At 38.6% G+C, this 21402-nt stretch overlaps 1 protein-coding gene across 4 annotated transcripts in view; it reads left to right on the top strand.

Moving 5' to 3' along the window:
- Window positions 1-21402, top strand: part of DSP (desmoplakin) — a 39163-nt gene that overhangs the window by 7815 nt on the left and 9946 nt on the right. For all 4 annotated transcript variants that reach the window (XM_084509929.1, XM_084509928.1, XM_084509931.1 and 1 more), the window contains exons 2-20: window positions 1137-1239; window positions 2740-2888; window positions 3242-3416; window positions 6078-6206; window positions 7351-7401; window positions 8404-8565; window positions 9508-9612; window positions 10849-10944; window positions 11492-11617; window positions 12561-12713; window positions 14237-14391; window positions 14964-15090; window positions 15433-15637; window positions 16181-16398; window positions 17186-17352; window positions 17675-17813; window positions 19145-19338; window positions 20152-20314; window positions 20929-21012. In XM_084509929.1, the coding sequence (XP_084366055.1) occupies window positions 1137-1239; window positions 2740-2888; window positions 3242-3416; window positions 6078-6206; window positions 7351-7401; window positions 8404-8565; window positions 9508-9612; window positions 10849-10944; window positions 11492-11617; window positions 12561-12713; window positions 14237-14391; window positions 14964-15090; window positions 15433-15637; window positions 16181-16398; window positions 17186-17352; window positions 17675-17813; window positions 19145-19338; window positions 20152-20314; window positions 20929-21012 (2701 nt within the window). The remainder of the gene's footprint in view (window positions 1-1136; window positions 1240-2739; window positions 2889-3241; window positions 3417-6077; window positions 6207-7350; window positions 7402-8403; window positions 8566-9507; window positions 9613-10848; window positions 10945-11491; window positions 11618-12560; window positions 12714-14236; window positions 14392-14963; window positions 15091-15432; window positions 15638-16180; window positions 16399-17185; window positions 17353-17674; window positions 17814-19144; window positions 19339-20151; window positions 20315-20928; window positions 21013-21402) is intronic.

Here is a 21402-nt window from a genome sequence, read left to right as displayed (position 1 = left end):
CCCACTGAATCCAGATGATGTGCTGGTTCTGCTGAGTTGGGCAGGTTTGCACAGAGGCTTTTTGCTGTTAGTGTTCTGTGGAAGGCTTGGGCCTTGAGTGATTTGTAATGGAAAAGGTTACCTGCTGTGAGCACTGCAGTTAGAAAGCTAGGTAAGGCTTGGAAGCGTCCTAGTTTCTTACCGTCTCTTAGTAGTGGTTTATTTTAGTTTCGCTGGCAAGTGCTTGGGTTTGGGAGCTGCCTGAGCTTGCTTGGGAGCTCTGATTCCATCAGCAGGGAATGATTCCTAGCTTCAAGCACCTCACCCACATTCAACTAGCAGTGGCTCGCTTTGGTGGCAGGGTCCCAGGATGAGCAAATGGAGGAATGGCAGCCTTCTGGCGGGATGGATGCAGGAGATTATGTGCAACACAACAATAATGACCCTACTATCTACCTTGGCTTTTTCCCCCACCAGTGATTTTGGTTCGGGAGTTTACCTGGAACCTCCAAACTCCCCTTTTACTTCTGAATTCAACTCCTACATCTGTTTTTGTAATAGCTTAAGCATCTTGTAATGCCTTTTTAAGACACTGCACTAGTCTTTTATTATTTCCGCTGATAAAAGGGCCCTTTGTATACTTGCATAGACTTGTGTGCTCATGTGCTTGAAGAGCAGAGGAGCCTGCTCTCCTTTTACAGTCTTAAGTTCAATGGCTTGTGTGACAGCATGTATGATAATGTAATGTAAAGATTACATTCTAATTTATGGACTCCAAGAAAGATCATGAATAATTTATTTGTACTGTAATACTGTCAAAGTTTCATTTATCAAAGCTGCAAATACCAGTATTGGAGGAAAACCTTTCTCTTAACCACATGTGAGGTTCCATCTTCTGCTCAATCCAATGGTGAAGTTATTCCATGTCTGCTACTGCAGAATTGTGAATCTGCTGATGTGGAATCAGCATTGAACTGCAACGAAGGTGTGTGTGTATAGGGACACACAGATCAAGCACATTCGTCTCCATGAAGCTTGACTGGATTTATTATTTCATGTCACTTCCTGTAGCTGTTGGGAATTTCTACTTCACATTTCTCTTTATGATGTGTGGTTACTTTGTACTTACTTCATCTTATTCTTCTCCCCACCAACAGTCAGAATGGGACCTGTACAGTTTCCAGACGTCAGAACACCATTCAAGAGCTTTTGCAAAACTGTTCGGATTGCCTGATGCGAGCTGAACTCATAGTGCAACCTGTGAGTGCTTTTTGTTCTTAGAAGAAGTGATTTTAAATGTCACATGGAATAAATGCTGCATTGTTATCTGAACACACAGACTGTGGTTCTTCACCTCTTTTCTGTTATATCAGCTGTTTTTCTGAGGGAGCTGCCACCTTACCCTTTGAGTGGAATAACATATATCCTTTCTAGGTGTCCTCTTCTGTCTACAGTCAGTGTTCAGTAAAACTGACTGAAATGTAACTGGTTAAGAAAAGGGAGCATTTTGATTCAAAAAAAAAAACAAAACAAAAAACCAACCAAAAAAAAAAAAACAAAAACAATCACCACTACCAACAAAACTCCCTTTGGATTCTACTCTTTTTTTTTCATTTTTAGGCCAGTGGTTGCTAATAATGTTATGGCCAATAATGTATGTGGAATGTCCTTGGTTCCTGCTGAAGTCAAAGGAAGTGTGGGGTGGTGGGCGTATCCTGCTGTTGAAGCTACAGAAATCCAGAATCCATTTGCAGTTCTTGCAGTAGAAGTGATTTAATGCACACTTTTTGACCCTCTGTAGACAGAAAATTCGTACAGGAATGAACTCTGTGGTTAGCAGTTTATTTCCTTTACAGAATATGTGAGCATGTTTATATAAAAATCAATGCCATAGTAAATACTGCCTCTTGGTAAGGATTAATATTATTCCAGTGAAGTTAAAAGGAAGCAATGTTTAATTCCAGCATGGTGCCACAATGTACATTGCTTGTTTTTCTTTTTTTTTTTCTGTTTTTGTGGGGGACAAAGTAATGAAGCCCATCATCATTTTCTTTGCAAAATGAAACCACAGCTGGATTATGTTTAGCTCATCATGGCTGTGTCAGTGCAGGATGAGATCAAAAAGCCTTGTCTTTCTGCTGGAACCACCATGACCATGCTGGTTCACTGCACTGAGAAGACGCACAGAGAATTTGCCTAGAACTTTGGACTATGAGATAGGATGCAAGAAAACGTGACTGTGCAAGGAGCTAGTCCCAGGCAGATGGGGTGCATTCTGCATTTTACAAGGAGAGAAGCTATGGCTGTGACTCTTGGAATCTCAGAGGAACTTGTGTAAAATCAGCAGCAATATTCGCCAGCTCCAGCAAGGACACAGTGTCTGTTTCTTGTCCTCTAAACACAAAAGCTGTTCTTGCTATGTAAGATCTTAAAAATTCATCACACTGAGTACATCCTTGGCTCCACTGAAATAAAACTCCATCAGGACCTGTTATTCTTTATGGAAATGTTTTGTTGGTATTATATTTTAATAACTTCCTTGTGTATTTTATTCATAATAATGACTTTCAAATTACTATGAATCATTTATTAAATGGCCTTCTGCCAGGTAAAACTGTCAATTGGCGACCTAGCAGTTGAAACCTTTTACACTTCTTAAAAATACTTGGTCCTCATAACATCTCTTTAAATAATCATTGTATAAGCTTCAGATTGTTTTATTTAATCTCCTCCTCTTTTTTTTTTTTTTTTAAATTTTAGGAATTGAAATATGGGGATGGTGTCCAGATTAGAGGAAACAGAGATCTGGAAGAATGTTTTGCGCAGGCAAATGACCAAATGGACATCCTTGATGGGCTGATCAGGGAGCTAAGGCAGATGAACCAGCCCTGTGAAATGTATCAGAAAAGGTACTGAAAGGCCCTAAGGAAGGGCTGGGGGAGGGAATGTGACAGATAAAATTCTGTAGTGTCTGGAGTGATCACGTTCTCTGGTGTTGCAGGCTGTGGCAGAAATCAATAAAGTGGAATGAAATCAGTTTGGTTTGGGCATGCTAACATGGAGAAAGGTTGTGCAGTGATTTCACACAGAACTTCACATCCTGGTTGTCTCCATGAAATTTCAGTCACTGTAGTTTTTCCACAGCCTATGCTGTCAGCATTTCTTTCTGAATACCTGATGATTCAGCAGGAGATACGAATTGTGTTGTTCCCATGTTTTCTGTGTTTTCCTCATAGAAACCAACTGTTACCTTCCCTTTCAGGCTGCTTCAACTTCAAGAGCAAATGCGTGCCTTATACAAAGCTATCAGCGTTCCCCGCGCCAGGAGGGCCAGCTCCAAAGGTGGTGGTTGCTATTCCTCTCAGAGTGGTTCAGGCTGGGATGAGTATACAAAACGTGTCACAAGTGAATGTTTGAACTGGATGAGACAGCAGAAGGTAAATTTCTCCAAAACCTAAAGACAATGCTAAGACCTGATTTTGCTGATAAATGTCACCTTACATGCAATAATGTTCTGACTGCCACTAGAACATTAAAAGTACAAATAAATGGTAGTAGATTGTTCCAAATTCCTCCCTCCCTCCTTTTTTTCCCTCTTATATTTGAAGCATTGTACATATAGTGTTTCCACTGAAATAGAAAAATGGATTTTGGGGTCTTCTTTTGCAGGGAAAAATTTGAAAACAAAAACAAGACACAGCTGTTAACAAAAGGCATTGGCATGTTTGTGTTGGAGATTATTACATTCAATATTTCCTTCCTTCCTTCCACAGATTTCCTTTATGCTTCATATTTATTTTAACCCTTTTAACAGATAAGACCAGCTTCACAGATCTAACCATTGTCCAGTATTTTGCAGTTGTCCTCCCTCTAATCTATTCTTATCACAATAGGATCCAGAAGGTACAGTTGATTGCCACAGGACTAGACTTTCATAAGTCAGCTTCATCATTTTCATGTGTATCTCTTGCATGCACAGAATAAATTTGCCTATCCACAGCTGTTGATGGTGTAACCTGGAGTAGAAACACACACTCAGAGCTTGTAGTGCTCTCATGCTGCTGGGGTAGAAGTTCTGTGTTTGTAGTTGGACACCACTTTGACAGACAGGGGAGGAGCAAGGAGGCCCAAGTTACAATTTGCTGACTCTCTGTAATTTGAAATTGCATTATTTTTATCTCTCTTTATTAGGTTGTTGCTTAGTGATCCTGTCATTGTTATCTGCATGTGGTGTTTACCAGGTGGCTGCTATGCAAACCAGATGAGCAGGGGAGAGCTCTGTACAGTTCCCATACTTTTATGTGAGTGTCAGTTGTAGTCTAGTCTTCCAGTGGCCTCCCATATCGTGGCATGTTTTAGAGGAAGGGGAAGTGGAGATGCACTTGAGTGCTAACATTTACAGGCATTGTGCCAGTAAAGCAACAGCAAATATGATTGCCCTTCACATACTGTGGGAGAGCAGGCTGTTAGACCTGCCATGGTTTGAGGAGTGATATTGGACAGACACTGGGCCTTCTTCCAGTGAAGAAAGATGAGGAACATGTACCTCCCAGAGATGCCACGTGACTCCCAGCTGAGACACCCCTCGCTAAGCATAGGAAGCATGAGCAAACTGTGTTCACACACAATAGCTCCTATGAAAGAAAAAGGATTGTTCTCTCTCCCTTTCAGTCCCTAAAGCAAAGTGGAGGTGAGGCCAGTAAGTGCTTAGCTTCCTATTGGGCTTTTGAGTTTTATTTATATATATATATATATTCAGTGCAAAGTTCAAAATAAATTTTCCCTATACCTTTTCTTCCCATTGTATCTCACTATCTGCTCACATTGGGGCTGAGATAACATTCCTTCTAGTAGCATAATGAGATGTTAAACAGTCTGAACAGCTGTGTTTTTCTGCTGGTGTTTTTGTGTCCTCTATATCCGGATGGTTCGCTGACAGGAGAATCAGGTGGTAGGAAGGTTGGTCAAATTTCCATTGCAGAATTAGGGAAGGTGAACTGAAATCCAGACAGCCTTTGTTCACATATTGGCAGTCATCCAAGATTGCTGCTGTTGCTACAGTCTAGCTAGACTGTATAAATATAATGAGAAGGGTCAAAGTCCTGTAACTTTTAGATGTCTGAATGTAAAACGTTTCATTTCTTGGAACATTTTCAGCCTTGCCTTTGAACCCTTATGCTTGAGTGTGGTTCAGGCTTTATTGACATCTGTTGACTCAGAGATTTGGCTTCAGGCTGGTAATTATTAAATTCAGTCCCAACCCAGGAATAAGATATCGAATCCTCTATGGCGTGTGTGTGCACAATGGCATTCATACAGAGATGGATTGCGATTGTGTCTTCACACTATAAAAGGTGCTTTGGAATTTGAGGAATTGGGTTGTGAATTCAGTGAAATTTTAGATTTGCAAATAATGAAGCAGAGAATTGCAGTCAGATAGTTCTCAAGTTAGTAATTATCCAGTTGTATTACTGTTCTTTCTAAGGCTGTTCCTAGAGATTTGTACTGAATGTCCTATAATAAACCCTGCCAAAATGCAAAACAAACATATTCTATAGCCCTTTCAGCTTATCTAATACATTGGTAGGCTTCTTTTTTCCTTTTTTTTTTTTTTTTTTTTTTTTTTCATTTTGTTGGACTACATTTAACTGAAGTCAGTGGAGCTGCATGAGTGTAATTAAAATGGAATGTAGTATACTGGGCTACAGAACTGTGCATTTTCACATAAGTTGCATGAGTAGCATTTGAAGTCACAATTTGTTTTCAGAGTGATAAGGATGTAACTGTACTATAGAACATAAGAGCACAGTTTAGTCCAAAGTAAACATGAAATACACTACTGAGTGTGCTTCGTCTTGTCTAATTTTAAGCAACTTAAATATTTTCTGTACTTTGTTTCTTCTACTTCGGGAGCCTGTCACACGGTTTAAGCAAGGGCAATTTTAAGAAATTTTTAACCCCTGATCTGAACTTCCCTTTGTTTAGTTTTACTCTTTATTGTATGGTCACATTTCTTTCAATTCAATTCCTTGATGCTCTGATTTAGATGATAATGTCTTTTTGGAAATGAAAGTACAAATACTGTCTCTTTTTCCTAGTCTGAAATGGAGCTAGTGAAATGGGGGTTTGATGCAGCGTCCATTGAGCAACAGATTAGTGACCATAGGAGAACTCATAATGCCATTGGAGACTATCGCTGGCACTTGGACAAAGTCAAAACAGACCTGGTAATTACTGTCTTCCCTTATACATTGCTTAATCTAGATTTGTGTCCTTGGCTTGCCAGTGTTTGACTACAGCAAGTAATGCTGAACAGCTCAACTTTTCTTCAGAAAGCACTGATGTCATAACAACTGCTTTCCACCCTAGTATTTATTACTTCATGATTATTCAGCGTTCTGTTTCTTTCCCCAGAATTTTGTAATGAGAATTTAGTAGTTATTTAACATTTTGTTGTTCTGTACCTGGCAAATAAATATTGGGATATTTTTGGTGAGAAGAATAGCTAAGAATGATTGTTCTCACTTACTTTTTTTAAGACAAGAAAGTTAAAGGAGAATGTGGGTAAAATACAGCCTTGAGTAATGAGGGAGTTTCTGTGAAAAAAGACCAAACTCTGGGCTAAATTTAGGGCTTTTTTTTTCTTCTCCCTCTCTTCTGAGACTTCTGGTCTACTCTGGGTTTTGTGATTGGAATAAAGAAGTCAGTGAAAGTGCAGTGGTTAACCTCTGCTGTCACCCTAACAACTAGATATTGGAGGAATGTTTACTTCATCTCCATTCTTTTCTGTTAATTCCTCAAGTGGATGAGAGGAGAGAGAGTTGGATCTAAAGAAAAGGGATTCAGTTTTGAAGCTTTGTTTTCTCAAACAAGCTGAAAAGCTGAAGCGTTGTTATTTTCTTTTCTCTTCTGCTTATAAGAAAGTTAATAATGTAGCCCTATCAAACACTAGTTCCAAGGTTGTGCAGGTTCCCAGTTAAAGAAATGGGAATAAAAATTGGAGCATGCTGCTCAGGATCACAGTTTGTATTACTTCACAGTCTTCATAAAGCTTGCTTTAGGGCTAGGTGGTTCCCCACAAGCTATCTAGGAGTTTGGTAAAGAGATCAAATTTTGGAAGCTGTTTTTGTGTTACAGGGGTTATGTTCAACCTGGTTTATAACATTGTCGTGAGAAATAAGTTTGTCCAAGCCTTAGTTTTATACTTCTGGCCCTCCAGTGGTACAGATCTGCTGCTCACTGATGTCCCTTGCAGGCATCTCCAAAATACCACATGAAATTATAACATCATGGTACTGGCATTGTAAAGGAAGTACCCACAGGTAGATAACTCGTAGAAGGCACGCTAAATATTTGCTGTCTCTGTTTCAGCGTGAGAAGGCCGCAGTTCATCAGCTGGAAGAAGAATACGAAGGACTGCTGGTGAGCACAAGATGCGCTCATATGTGATACCCTCAATGATAAATGCCTTTTGCTTTCTTAACACTGGTGTGATAGTCAAGGGACACTTCAAGCTTCGACAAAATGATAGATGCATGTATAACTAATTCCATTCAAGAGTGTTTTGTCGTTTAGATGAGACTTATTTTGAGGCATGAATTTGAGATTAATTCATTACCTAGTTTATAATTGACTTACCAGGAAGTTTCTAGTTTGCAACCGGTAAAGGAGGTTGGTCACTAAGCAGGTGAAGAGTAGAACTCTACCTCCTTAATGGGAGTGAATGTGGCAGTAGAGTTAGTTTATATTAGAAGCTTAAAAAATGACTCAAATTTGTATTTAGAACCAAATTCTGTTGAGGGCTGTGCATCTTGTCCATGTTGGGTCTTCATGTAAAACACTAAGAATCTTGTGCAAAGGGTAGATGTAACCCTTAGAATTGGAAGCTGCTTCCTGTACACATTTCAAATAACAGGATATTTATTATCATACAAGGACAGAGAAGGAATCTTTTCATGAAGCATCATCTGCGCAAAAGGTGCTGCTACAACATCAAGGATATACTGTCAGCAGCAAATGCGAGTAAAAGTGATGTTAAATTTTCAGTCATTTTCTTGTATTTCCCCCCATGTCTTTTTGCTTGCTTGCCAACATGTCTGCTACGCTTGTGTTTGAAATGGCTTTAGGAAGCTGGTGACTTCAGATTGCCATTATTTTTTAAATCCAGGCACGTTATCCACTATCCATTGCCAACAAGTTTCATAGCTCTGTAGATGAAGGCATGTTATCCACTATCCATTGCCAACAGATTTTATAGCTGTGTGGTTTTGAATATTATTAGTTCAAAAAAAAAAAACAAAAAAAAAACACACACACACAAAAAAACCCACCATACATATGCATGCTATGCTTTTGTCTACCCCTTCTCCACCCAGCACACACTTTTCTGTGTTTATTGTTTCTCATTTCTGGAATTCCTTGTAGAAATACTCGTTTGAGAGAATGGATCAGCTCCGTCAATTCCAGAACCTCATCCAAGCCACCAGCAGAGAGATCATGTGGATCAATGACTGTGAGGAAGAGGAGCTTCTCTATGACTGGAGTGACAGGAACACAGATATCGCCAGGAAGCAGGAGGCCTTCTCTGTAAGACAGCACAACCCCCCCGTGCTTTCTGTGGAATCTCTTTTGGCATATTTAGGGAGGAGCAGGGCAGGCATTTCTTCTCTCTAAGTACCTTTTTTTTTCTTTTTTTGTCAAAACACTGTTGGATTAAGTACTGTGTGACAACCTTTTGAATCAAGATTGTACGTGAACTGGAAGATTGTGCTCACTCAACCACTTGTGGATTCTTTTGACCTTGGAAACTGACCTTATCAGTACAGTTCACTGAGAACCAGTAATCACATGTAGCTTGTGCACAGTCATTCTGTTGACATGCTAAAGTAGGGGACTTGAATCAAGCAGTTCAGTTCTCCCTGTTATGACTACTCAGGGGCTAGGGATCTCTGTATGTGGTCCTGATCTCTTCACCAGGAACTAGGGCCATGCTGGAGGGAATTGCTCTCTCTTCCCATGATGGTCTTGCCAGCAATGCATTGAGAGCACTGTCAGAGGTGGTTTGCACTGATCCTTGTTGTCTTCTGTGGGTACAAAAGGAAATTGAGCATGTGTGTTTCTTAAGCCTATGTTGGTGTTGATTACCAAAGTAAAAAAGGAATGAAAGTTCACACCATTAAGGGGATTCTCTAATTTTTTTATTTTTTATTTTTTTACTATTTTTAAGTTCAGTTGTTCTGGATGTTGCAAGATGCAATCATTCTTGCTTCTGTCATTCCGTTTTGACAGGAAAGGCTAAATTTTGCATGCTTTGCTCTGTGAAGCATCAAGTGTAGAGACTAGAACTGAAAGGCTACATTCTTTGATTCTGCTATCTTCATGTTTAGCTTCAGTGCACTGAGTAGAATTAATATTTAATGTTAGCATGGATAATTTCATAGAGTCATAAATATCTGGAAAATTTTAAGTAAATTATTCTAAGCACTGTGCTTTTGGAGGCTTGTTTAATGCTGTGTTTTGGTTGTTTAGAAACGTATGAGTGAACTGGAACTTAAAGAAAAAGAACTCAACAAGCTAAAGCAGGAAAGTGACCAGCTAGTTCTCAACCAGCACCCTGCTTCAGACAAAATTGAGGTGAGTTAGACTTACGTGATTGAACTTGCTCCTGTAGTTACTATGTGGGAAAACTTCTCAGTGGAAGTCCACAAACGAAATGCTGCATTTGGACCTGAGAAGGATTTGCTTGCCAAAAATCGTGTCCCTTTTCATCCAGTTGTATGAACTGCTCTAATAAACATTACTACCTTCCTCTACAAACCTGGCCACACAACGACTGCAGCTTTCTTAACAGCTTGGGGGAGATCTTGTTGCTACCAAATTTGATGATAGATGTATATAAAAATTAATACAGGGGCTTAAGGACTTGTCTAAATGTATTGAAATTGCTGTACCTCATGTGAGTTAACTTCAGTGCAGCAGAATTTATGGTAGGAAGGCATGTCATTCTTCTTCTGTTATCTTAGAAGGCATGTTTTGAAGATAGCCACACCCTTTGAGAGTTTATGTTTAATCCGGGTGCAAATACTTTCTGCAACTGAAATTTACAGTGCATTTCTACAGCTTAGCCAAGATATTTTTGCTATCATGGCTTGTTATATGCTTACATTTCAATTACAAAGGCTGTAACAATTTGGAAAATCTCATCCTATTAGGATATGCTGTAGTTGTAGTTTTAAGGGTGCATAAGAACCCTGAAGCTGAAAGAAGCTAATAGGAAAAAAACTGAGTTCTTTCCACTTTTCAATGCGTTTACTTTGTAATTTGTTATCATATTGTGTAGAATCACCATTCATAATACCCTCTGTGGTCCTTTTCTGCCTTAAAGGAAAGATCCTTGTAAGCTCCAGTAGTGAAGTAAAAAGTTGTGTGTACTTTTCTAAAGAACTTACATGAGCAGTATGCGAGAAGTTCTGATTTAAAAGTAGCCATCATAAACAATTGTGTTTGACACTGCTCCTTGGAAGGAGAACATGACAATTTGCAATTGAAATACTTTGTTTGCACTACAATTTTGTGCATTTCACCCCTTTGCTCATGAACTTCAGGCTTTATGTTGATCAAACAAAATTCACATCTTGAACAAATTTCTCTCCACATCCCACAAATGTGTATTTTACTCTCTTCAGTTAGGTAGACACTTATAAGTTGGGGAACTATTTGCATGAGTTGCATTATTCTGGTCTGCATGAATTTGTTTTAGCAGACATTTCATTTGCATTTATGTAAAGCATAAATAATTATACTTGAGTCTAGGTATGGGAGAGAGATCTCTGTGAAGATTTGAGTTCTGTATATTTTTATTTTTCTTAGGCCTACATGGATACATTACAAACTCAGTGGAGCTGGATCCTTCAGATCACCAAATGCATTGATGTACATCTGAAAGAGAATGCAGCTTACTTTCAGGTGAGTAGTGATGTGGAGAATTCACACTTACTTTGAATTATACTGAATTATACTAGATTAACATTCATGAATTATTAATTTAATAAAAAAATCTTTGTATTCCAGCATTTAAGCAGTTTTCTTTTAAAAAAAGAATTTACAAATTTCAAAAAGCTCATTTCACTTGCTAACATTATTAAGTAACAAAAAACTGTATTTGCTGTTTTCAGTGTGTAAGAATTTCCAGGGCTTTCAACACATGCTGAAGTAAGAGCTTTCAGAATTTAGTTTATGGATTGTGAATGATGTGATGAGTAGTTCATAGGAGATCTGTCATGTTCCTCACAACTTTTGTTAAAAGTGGGAATCCCACCACAGGTATTTTTCTTGTGTCAAAATCTTCCTAAATCTATGCACAATTAGACATAACAGTGTTATCATGCTGTTGAAAATGCTGCTGTCCTGGCAGATGTGAGCTGGGATTTCTCATTAAAGGAATTCAGTGTTTTTAGCGGACATTTTTGTGAGAGCTGTGTGCAACTGAAATCACGTCCATTTTTTCTTGTAGTTCTTTGAAGAGGCCCAAGCCACAGAGTGTTATCTGAAGAATTTACAAGACTCCATCAGAAAGAAGTTCATGTGTGATAAGAGCATGTCGCTGCAATGCTTGCTGGAGCAGATCAAAGAGCTGGAGGTACTGTTCCACCCAACTCATAGGTTATGTTCTGTCTTGCATGGAAATCGGTTGCCCTCTTCAGATACCAAATATTAAGCCATGTGTACTACTATGGTAATAAACAGTACTGCGTGAACTTGCAACATTAATGGTATGTTCATGCCCATTTCTTAGGATAGCCTACAAATGGATCAGTATTACTTAAATTGTGCAATGTTGTTTAGGAACTGTTGATTTTTATTTTATTTATTTATTTATTTATTTAAATCTGGAATGAGCCTACCGAATTTCAAAATTTCTGACCTTCTAACAAATTAAAAAAAAATGAAAGATTATTGTTCATAGGTGGTAGAATAGATTTTTGCCTCAAAGGATGAGTGCATTTAATAAATGATTCATCATCGTGTTATTTTATATCTCTGTAATCTCTTTGAAAGGACTGAACTCAAAGTTTTTTTGTTTTTAGCAATTTGCTCAGCAAGAGTTAGCTCCTGCAATTCCAAATTGAATTTATATGAGGAAAAATAGGTTAGTGATATAAAGGGCAATTGATGAAGTCAGGGTTGAGATGTAGTTGCTATTTTTTTTTTTTAACATTCATATTACAATAATTCCTTATATTTATTCCTGTTTCTTACACCTCACTTTAACCATCTTATAGATCTGTATGAAGATCAACATAGTCTTTGCTGGAGTTACGAAGATACTTATTTTGTTGTTTCTCTTCTCTTCTTCTTTTTTTTTTTTTTTTTTTTTTTTTTTTTAAACAAACAAACAAACAAACAAAAAAGAAACCAAAAACCTGCAGTTTCACATTATAGGCCAAAGACTCATCCCACTGGAGCTAAAGGAAGTTTTGCCAACAGTGAGCTCCAGATGTATGCTTCTTGTAATAAACCATTGGGAACTAAATGTGGTTTATTTTTAGAATGAGTTTTTAACATACAATTAATCTTTGCAGAATGAACGAGAGAGAATTCTTGAATACAAGAGGCAAGTGCAGAGTTTGGTGAATAAATCCAAGAAGATTGTGCAGCTGAAGCCACGTAACCCAGACTACCGGAGTAACAAGCCCATTATCCTTAAGGCTTTGTGTGACTACAAACAGGATCTGGTAATGTGTTCTCCTTTTGGCTGAAATGAACATCATATAAACTAAAACGTGGCAAATAATTTAGTAATCAAGCTACTGAGTTGATAGGTGTAACGTTTCTGTCTGCTTTTGGTCAGCATTTAAGTTTTTTCAGGAAAACAAACAAACAAACTTGGATTCTCATACATTGTTTGAGTATGTCTAGTCAAAATGATGATTATTATTGCAGTTTAAATAGCGTTATGTCTAGTCAAAATGATTATTATTACTCCGGTTTAAATGGTGTTAGCATTCATGGTTCAAATTAGCACAAGACAGGCTTATTATTAGTAGGGTTAAAATTGTAATACAGATGCTTCCCAGCATCTTTCCCTTTTCTTTGATTTTCTTAAGGTTAGCACTTCATCTAACAAAAGGTGGAGGAATGTTCAATCAGTCATTTGCATACCCAACGCTTTGCAGGGGGGAGTATTAAGTTAAAGGTGGTGGTTTCTTCCTCTTTGGTACTGGAGATGCTTGGGTTTACATGTATTTCTGCATTGTTTCTTAACACCGTGCTTAGGTGCATTTTCTGCTTACGTGCTCTTTTTCTGCTCTTTTTCTTTGCTGTTTCCCAATTACCTAGTTTTTCTGCTCTTTATCTGTAAAACTTGTTTTACCTGATTCACTAGGCTGCACTCCTATAGTGACCGCTAATTGACCATTGTGATTTGCGTTTACAGTCCGGGGTTTGTGCTGTGTTCTGTACCACATTTTATTCTGCAGTCACAGAAGCACACAAAGTAACTACTTGTTGCTACTGTAAGCAAAGCTAAACAAATGTAGTCAGTGGTTACCTGGCTGCTTGGCAATTGTCCTCACAGTTAAACAAGCTAAAATCTGCTCAGGTGAAGATAAGCCCAGACAAAACCAGAGATCCTGCATGGTTAGGTCAAAGCAAAGCCTGAGGCCTTTTGCTAGTAATGTCAAAAATTTGCTGGCTGTAGAGGTATGATGCAGTGAGGGACTTCTGCCATGATAAATGACATGAGGAGCTTTCCCCTCTTGGATGTGTGTGGGTTGTAAGCTGCACCATGACCACACCTGTGGCCTCAGGGTGTCAGAATTTCTGGCAGATGTAGCTGGTAGATCTAGCTCTGCAGCATTCGCTCCCAGTCCCTTCACAAGTATGGATGCATCCTTTTGCTTACATCTTGCTATGGAGTGGCTTACGAACATAAATGATTGTGTAGCTTACAGTGCCCCTGTGTCCACTCTGTATGTCATGGCAAGCCACAAGTCTGATGATCAGGTGGCGACTGCCTAGTGTTCTGTGGCTCCCACTTGGTCTTCCAGGATTTTCTTTTTATGGAAACCAGATTCGGGGGGATTGGTTAAGCTCTACTGATCTCTTGCACTAATATGAAGCCACGATTCACACCTGCACCTGGCAGCTGTGAAGCATTCCCGATTCTGTGATCTACATGCATCTTTCTTGTCTTTTCTCCTAGAAACTCCATCTTGTTTAACTAAAGGAAAAAAATGTTCTTCTGTATTTCTTACAGAAAACAGTGCGCAAAGGAGATGAATGCATCCTGAAGGACAATAACGAACGCAGCAAGTGGTTAGTGACTGGCCCTGGAGGAGTGGATATGCTGGTGCCATCTGTTAGTCTTATCATCCCACCACCCAATCCACTAGCAGTGGATCTAGCTACAAAGTGAGTTGCTGCCTGGGTTTGCACATCTGCCGCTGGGGGTAGATAGAGTTTGCTCAAAATAGCAGCTGACCACAAAACTCAGTCTGTGTCCTAATCATAGTGCCCCCAACCTTTATAGGGTGGGGGGAGTAAAGGATTAATTTAGGGTGTGCTGTATTGTGCAAATCTACGAGCCAATTTGACATATGGGAACCAGCTCAGGTGGTGTGCTCATGCCATAGTCTCGTCCTGATTGCTCAAAGTTCTGTCTGAAAGCCTGGTTTGTCTTGTAGTTAATACTTTTTGATGTCTTTTGGTATTTAGAATTATGTGCATAATGTGCATAATATTACTTCAGGCCCTGGTTAGCAGCAATACCTATGTTCTTAAGCAAATTACTGGAGAGAGTTTGGAATTTTAGCTGTATATTCAATAGCATACTATTTATTCATCTGAAAGTTAAGGATATTTGCATATTTTTTTTTTTTCTAGTAGAGAGCAAACTAACACACTCAACCTCTAGTGGATGTTTCTTGCGATGTTTTGTAGCTATGCTATAGGTTTTGACTACGGAATTTCTTTTCCCATCTCAGAATTGAACAATACTATGAAGCTATTCTGGCTCTGTGGAATCAGCTGTACATCAACATGAAGAGCCTGGTATCTTGGCATTATTGTATGATTGACATTGAGAAAATCAGAGCGATGACTATTGCTAAGGTAAGACTCTATCAGGCCTTAGCTGTGGACCAAGGACATCATCACTGACCTATCCTTACCACATACTTGCCGTACTAGTTCCCACAATGCAAGGGCATGGATAGACACAGTAAAAGGCAAAGTTGCAATATTCTTAGGTTGTGAAATGTTTCTTTGTAGGAATAGATTAGCTCAAAAGGCACTTTGTGCACCATGCTTGTGGAGGCAGCAGGTGTAGGTTTTATTCTAAAATGAGGTTCCTCTGCCGTTCTGTAGGTATATTAGTATGTTCCTTAATAATTCACTAGTCATATACCTTCTTCAGTTGCTGCCTTTTTTCAAAACTCCTCTTCTTTATTTCAGCTGAAAACAATGCGTAAGGAAGATTACCAGAAAATAATAACTGACCTAGAGATCCATTATCAAGAATTCCTCAGGAACAGCCAAGGCTCAGAGATGTTTGGTGATGAAGACAAACGGAAGATGCAGACTCAGTTCACTGATGCTCAGAAGCACTACCAAACCTTGATTATACAACTACCAAATCAACCGCGGCAGCCGCAGCCAGGTCTGTTGTCCTTGCAAAAAAAAAAAAAAACAAAACTTGTTTTCTTGCAGAGATTGTACTGCTTGGGTTTCTTTCTTTGGAGTGGAAGAGAAGGGGCTGCATTTTCACTTTGTGAAAATGTTCTCATAAACATATGGATAGAAACATGTCCAAGAACTGTAACTGCTGTCTACCAGTAAAACAAAACTGGCCATGTACAGGGAGGGGTATGTTTTCCTTTCTTCCTTCTATAGCTGTGAATCTGGGAATAGTCCTCTGAAGTTCATGGAACTTGGTGGGAAAAGGAGAGGGTTTTAATCTGTCTGTTATGTTTTCAGTTGTTAGGAAGCAAAACCTCACTACTGCATTTGAGGAAGCAAGTTTATTTTTTTCTGAAGGGGAAATTTAATTAGTTTAAACATCTGTCTACTGGTTCAGATCTCCTGTGTGTTCTCAGTTCTACAAATCAAATCAGTATTTAGGTCAGTTTGGCACTTCATTGGCTTTCTGTTGTGTAGGAGGTCAGTTCTCTGGCAGATGACATTTACAGAACTAATTTTACAGTGATCCCAACTGAGACCTGTCCAGTGGGTTCCTCAAACACCATTATAGTTAATGAGAGAAACCGGGAACATGATAAACAGGAGGCCTGGCTGCTGATGGAGCTTCAGAAACTTCGGCGTCAGATCGAATCTTCAGAGATACGGATGGTTCAAAGAGCTCCACTTGGAGTGGATCAAGGGGCACTGCATGACTTTTCAGTCAGAATACAGGAATTAGAGGTAACTATGTATGTTTTTAATTGAGCTTCTTAAAGTCATCATAACTGTCCTGCAGAGCATACTGCAATTGTATTCCTGATCATCTGGGAAAGACACACCTGCACCCTGTGCCTAGATTTTTCAATTGGAAGCTAACCATGATATTTGGATCGGTGTTTGGCTCCTTATCTGGGTGCCCAAGTAGAAAAAGTTGACTCTTGTATTTTAGAAGACTAATTCTGGCAAGCTAAGAGTACAAAAAGCCCGATGTCAAGTGGACATAAGCTCATGTTAAGCCTCATCTAGGTTAAATCTCTGTTAACATCCTTTTTTAAGGACCCCACGTTGCCAGCTACTGTTGAAGTGCTGTCTGTGGGATGCGAGTGCATACCTGAGGCTTACAGACTCTCTCCCCCTTCCAACTCTTCTTAAGAGTTATTGAAGGAGACTGGAAAGAGAAGATTAGTAAGAAAAGGGAACAGATTCAGTCTGAGAAATTCTTCTGGGGGCAGTGAGGTTGCAAGAAGGCATGTTCGCCGAGAGTAGCTGGCAATAAGGCATTCTGTGACCTGCTTTCTACAGAGCTGAGTTCTAGAGTGGAAGAGGTGCTTAAAAAGAGGTATTACCTGTTGTGGACAGTACAAAATAGAAACTGCAGAATGTTAATTATCTGAGGCACTGCTTCATTCTTCAATCCAGCTGGTTAGTTAAGACCAGACTATTTGGATAAGGAGACCAATAGCTTATGTGTTGTAGAATGATCATTCAGACACCAAAAACGTGTTAATCAGGCATTCTCTTTCCTTAGGGTGTGCAGAATGACTCTCAAATAATGGCTGAAACCCTCAATAAGCATAAGGACTTGCTGCCTAACTTCAGGGGCTGTGAAAAGTATGTGTACTTGCAATCAGAGATAAATGCCTTATTTCAAAAACTGGAGAATATTAATGGTGTTTCTGCTGGCTACTTAGACAGGTAAGAAAATTGAGGTTATATCAATAAATCATTCACTTTTCATAATTCTTAGTCCATAAATCTGCATTTTGTTATCAGTGGTATAAAATTACACCTTCTTTCCTACAAATGCTCTCCACGTAGGTAGAAACAGATACTTAAGTGAATTTCTTCTCTTTTCTGGATGACTTTTTTTTTAAAAAGAGAGAGAGAGAGAATCATGGGTATTGCTGAATTTTCTTCTGTGTTGTCTTTTCTCTTTAATGACTTCCAATTAATTAGTTAGCACCTTTTCTGCTTCAATCCATAATGGATTTGTCTTGTGTTTTATTATTTATTGTAGCTTGAACGTACTGAGGTGTCTGCTCCAGCTTATTCTACAAACAGAGGATGTGATCAGAGTTTTTGAAGTCAGACTGTCTGAAGAGGAGACTGTTCCTTTGGATCTTGATAAAGTGGAGGCTTATCGAGCTTGTCTAAAGGTGAGAAGTGAAGACCCAAGGACATAGCAAGGCAGAATTTGTAGCCGTCATCACTAGTTGAGCTGGATGGAAACCTCCTGAAATGGAAGGATCAAACCTTCCACCTCCTAACATATTCTGACATAGATGTATGATGTTTTTGCAAATTATTGGAGGGAACATACAGTTTACTACTTTCATCCCCTGGGTGTTTCTGGCCCCATAGCAAAGCCAGGAGCATGGAAGGTCTCCATAAACCGTTTCTGAACAAGATTATCTTTGTTTATTCATGTCACTTATGAAGCTAGATTTGAAGGCAATTTTTCCTTTATTGCAGAAAAGCTTGTTCTAACAAGTGACAAGTAAATGAGTGTGTTATTGCGTCCTGTTTTTGCTGTAGAGTCCATTTCAAATCTTACAGTGAGAACTTCTCATCCTAGATAAGGCAAGGAGTAATTACTTTGCTGTTCACAAAGATGGTTTGCAGAAGCAATCTTTATCTGGCATTGAGATGGTCCTTTTTTGCACTGAGTGACTTTAGTTGGAATAATTGCTCCTCCTTCCTTTTCTCTTCTTCAGTGAAGTAGGGAAAAGGTGTGTAGGTAGCACAAATGGAGCACAACCAGGTTATTCTTCTACCATATTACCTGAAAGCTGCAAATTCAGTTGCTGGGAGTTGTTTTTAACACAAAAATAAATGCTTGAGCATATTATCAAAGGATGTAGTCATACCCATGTCTGGGGGATCCAGTGGAGAGCACTGCCTGCATTGTTTGGTGTTACCCAACAGTATGCAAGTTTGTGAACACATACCACTATGTGTGTGTAGAGCAACATCTCTGTGTAAGATATTTATGAAAATGCAAATCAGGAAAGGAAAAAAAAAAAAAAACACAACATAAACAATCCGTGCAGATCTTTAGCTAATATTAAAAAAATAAAAAAGTATTTTAAAAACTGTGTATGGCAATTCTGAGTCTTGATCCTATAGCTATGATCCTACTGCAATGAAATTTTCTAGTCGTTTGCTTCTAGGAACAAGCAAGGCAGGGTATTTTTTGGGAACTGCTCAAATAGCTCTGAGAAACTGAAATGATGGCATGATGCCATCTGAAACTGAAATGATGGAAAAGTATAGCATGAGAGGGCTTTGGTTCTGTAAACTATTTGAGAATAAGTACCAAAGGGTATATTTCACTTTAAATAAGTTAACTCCAGTTTGCATCAACATACATACTATGCTGAATTAGAAACAGAGTATTTAGATCCCAACACACTGTACATGCTGTTGATAATTAAGTTTGAGTATCCTCTGAAGAAAAAAAGTATGATGTTATTATTTTTTCCTCCAGAAAATGAAAGCTGATCTAAACATGAAGAAGTCGCTGTTGAATGCCCTTGAAAATGAACTGCAGAAAATGCTTCAGATTCACTCTCAGTCTTGCCAGTCATATACCTTGTATGATATGGACATTGGAAAGTTTTCTGACAAAGTTACCCAACTAATAGACCGCTGGCAGAGGGCTGAAAAGCAGATAGATAACAGGTTTGCTCAAATTTCCTAGTAGCTTCTTCCTTATTGCTATCACTACTAAGATCATCTTAACAGTAAGTCTAAAAGAACTAATGTCTTCTGGAAGTGAAGTTGTACAAATGATGATTTGGGGGCAGTAAGACTAGTAAATTGTAAATAGTAACTGTGAATAAGTTGAACATGCTTTATAAGAAATTATGTAAGACCAAGCAAGAAAATGTAGAGCCTATGTAAGCAATCAGGCTTATTCCTAAATACCCTTTACCTGAGGGGTAAAAAAAATAAAGCACAAAAACTGAGAACTAAGAGAAAAAAATAAATATATAACTTTATTGAACTGAAGGCATATTCTGATATATATATATATATATATATTTTAATTCATATTTATATATATTTTAATATATATATATATATATTTTAATTCAGACCAAATCTGGTCCTAGTGATAAAAATTGAGTAGTTGCTACTTGTTTTGGTGAAAATTGGGAACGAGTGTACTGAAGTCAGTTACCTTGGTTCTTACCTCTGCAAAATTTTTTTCATCCCTACTTAATTGACAGAAAGTGCCAACCTCTGTATATTGCAAAATATTCAAAATTAAGGGACTAAAAACCCTTATTAGATGGCCATTAACAAGTACAATACTCTTCTGCGTAATATTCTTGTTCAGAATCTCCTTTTAGAGCTGCCCATTGTTTTACTTAGTTTATTACTATATTTATCAAGGTGTCTTACTACTGAAAAATGTTTAAAGAAAGAGAATGTGCTTCCCATTTTGACAGTTTTCCCTGTTTTTTTTTTTTTTTTTTTTTTTTCCCCTAGATCATGGGATTTAGAAAGGCAGATCAAACAGCTGAAAACTTACCGAGATCTATATCAGGCTCTTTGCAAATGGATATGTGATGCCAAGCGCAGGCAGGATTCTATCGAGTCCATGAAGCTGTGCGATTCCAACACTATCATGAGATATCTACATGACCAGAAGGTATGCAACACCTGACTGAGTTGTCTGCAATGAACTGGACTTTAAATTGCTTTGCTATTCAGAAACTACCACTATCAGTGCAGTCCTCAACACAGTGGCCTGTTTTGAATTACAATGTGCAAGCTACTAAAAAACACCACATGTAGAAGTTAGGAAAGAGAAAATATTATTATACTTGTTATTTTCTGTCAGTACTGCTACAGATTATGAACAAGACTGTACTTGTCTCCTGCACAATGACTGACACTTATACACAGCAGCTTTGAATTAATTCAAGGAACAGTATGATTTTGCAATTTATGGGACAGATTATAGCCCCCAAATAAAATTAAAAATGGGGTAAATATGTGTAAGTTAGAGTCAAGCAACTGTCCCTCCCCACCTCAGTAGGTTGTTCAGTTGGTAGGCATTCTTTTGGAGAACAGCTTTCTCATATGCAATGTGCTTGCCTTTGTGGAAATGGCATTGCTACACATCATTCCAGGTCTAAACCTCTGGGTTTGCAGTGGTCTCACACTGCAGATACCTTCTGGTGGAGGCAGTGCGTAGAGGAGAGGAAATGCTGGCAAATCTGAGGGAATGCTTCACAGCTCACTTTTTTTTTTTCTTGACAGAACTTGCACAGTGAAATCTGTGGGAAGCGAGACAAAGTTGAGGAACTTCTCAAGCATGCAGATCAGTGCTCAGCTGCAATTAAGGTACTTGGATTTCAGCTTTTTTACAGGGTGTGGTTTCTCATGGTCAGGCACATCCCCTTGTCTCTGCTCTTCTGGCAGGTGAAATGTTAGTTCTTTGGTCTGTGTGTATGCAGAAGTCGCTGGGGTAAAACACTTCTGTGTACAAAACATAAGGAAAGTAATCAAGTGTACTTGCCATTTGAAAATGGCAGGACGATTTGGGAGATATCAATGAAAGCTTCTCTTCAGGAGAATTGAAACATCCTTCTAGCCAGACCAACCTTTCCAGTTCACATCTTAAAAATAAGCTACCCATCTGTTCTCTACTCTTAGAAAGTAGGTCTCATTAGGATCTGGTCTAGGAGGCAAGATAAATGCAGATTAGCAGGAGGAATGGTCTTTGTTTCTGTG

Source organism: Aythya ferina (genome assembly GCF_964211825.1).
Source record: "Aythya ferina genome assembly, chromosome: 2".
Classification (NCBI taxonomy): Eukaryota; Metazoa; Chordata; class Aves; order Anseriformes; family Anatidae; genus Aythya; species Aythya ferina.
The sequence above is the reverse complement of the archived record's forward strand: the minus strand, read 5'-3'. Positions and strand labels throughout refer to the sequence as shown.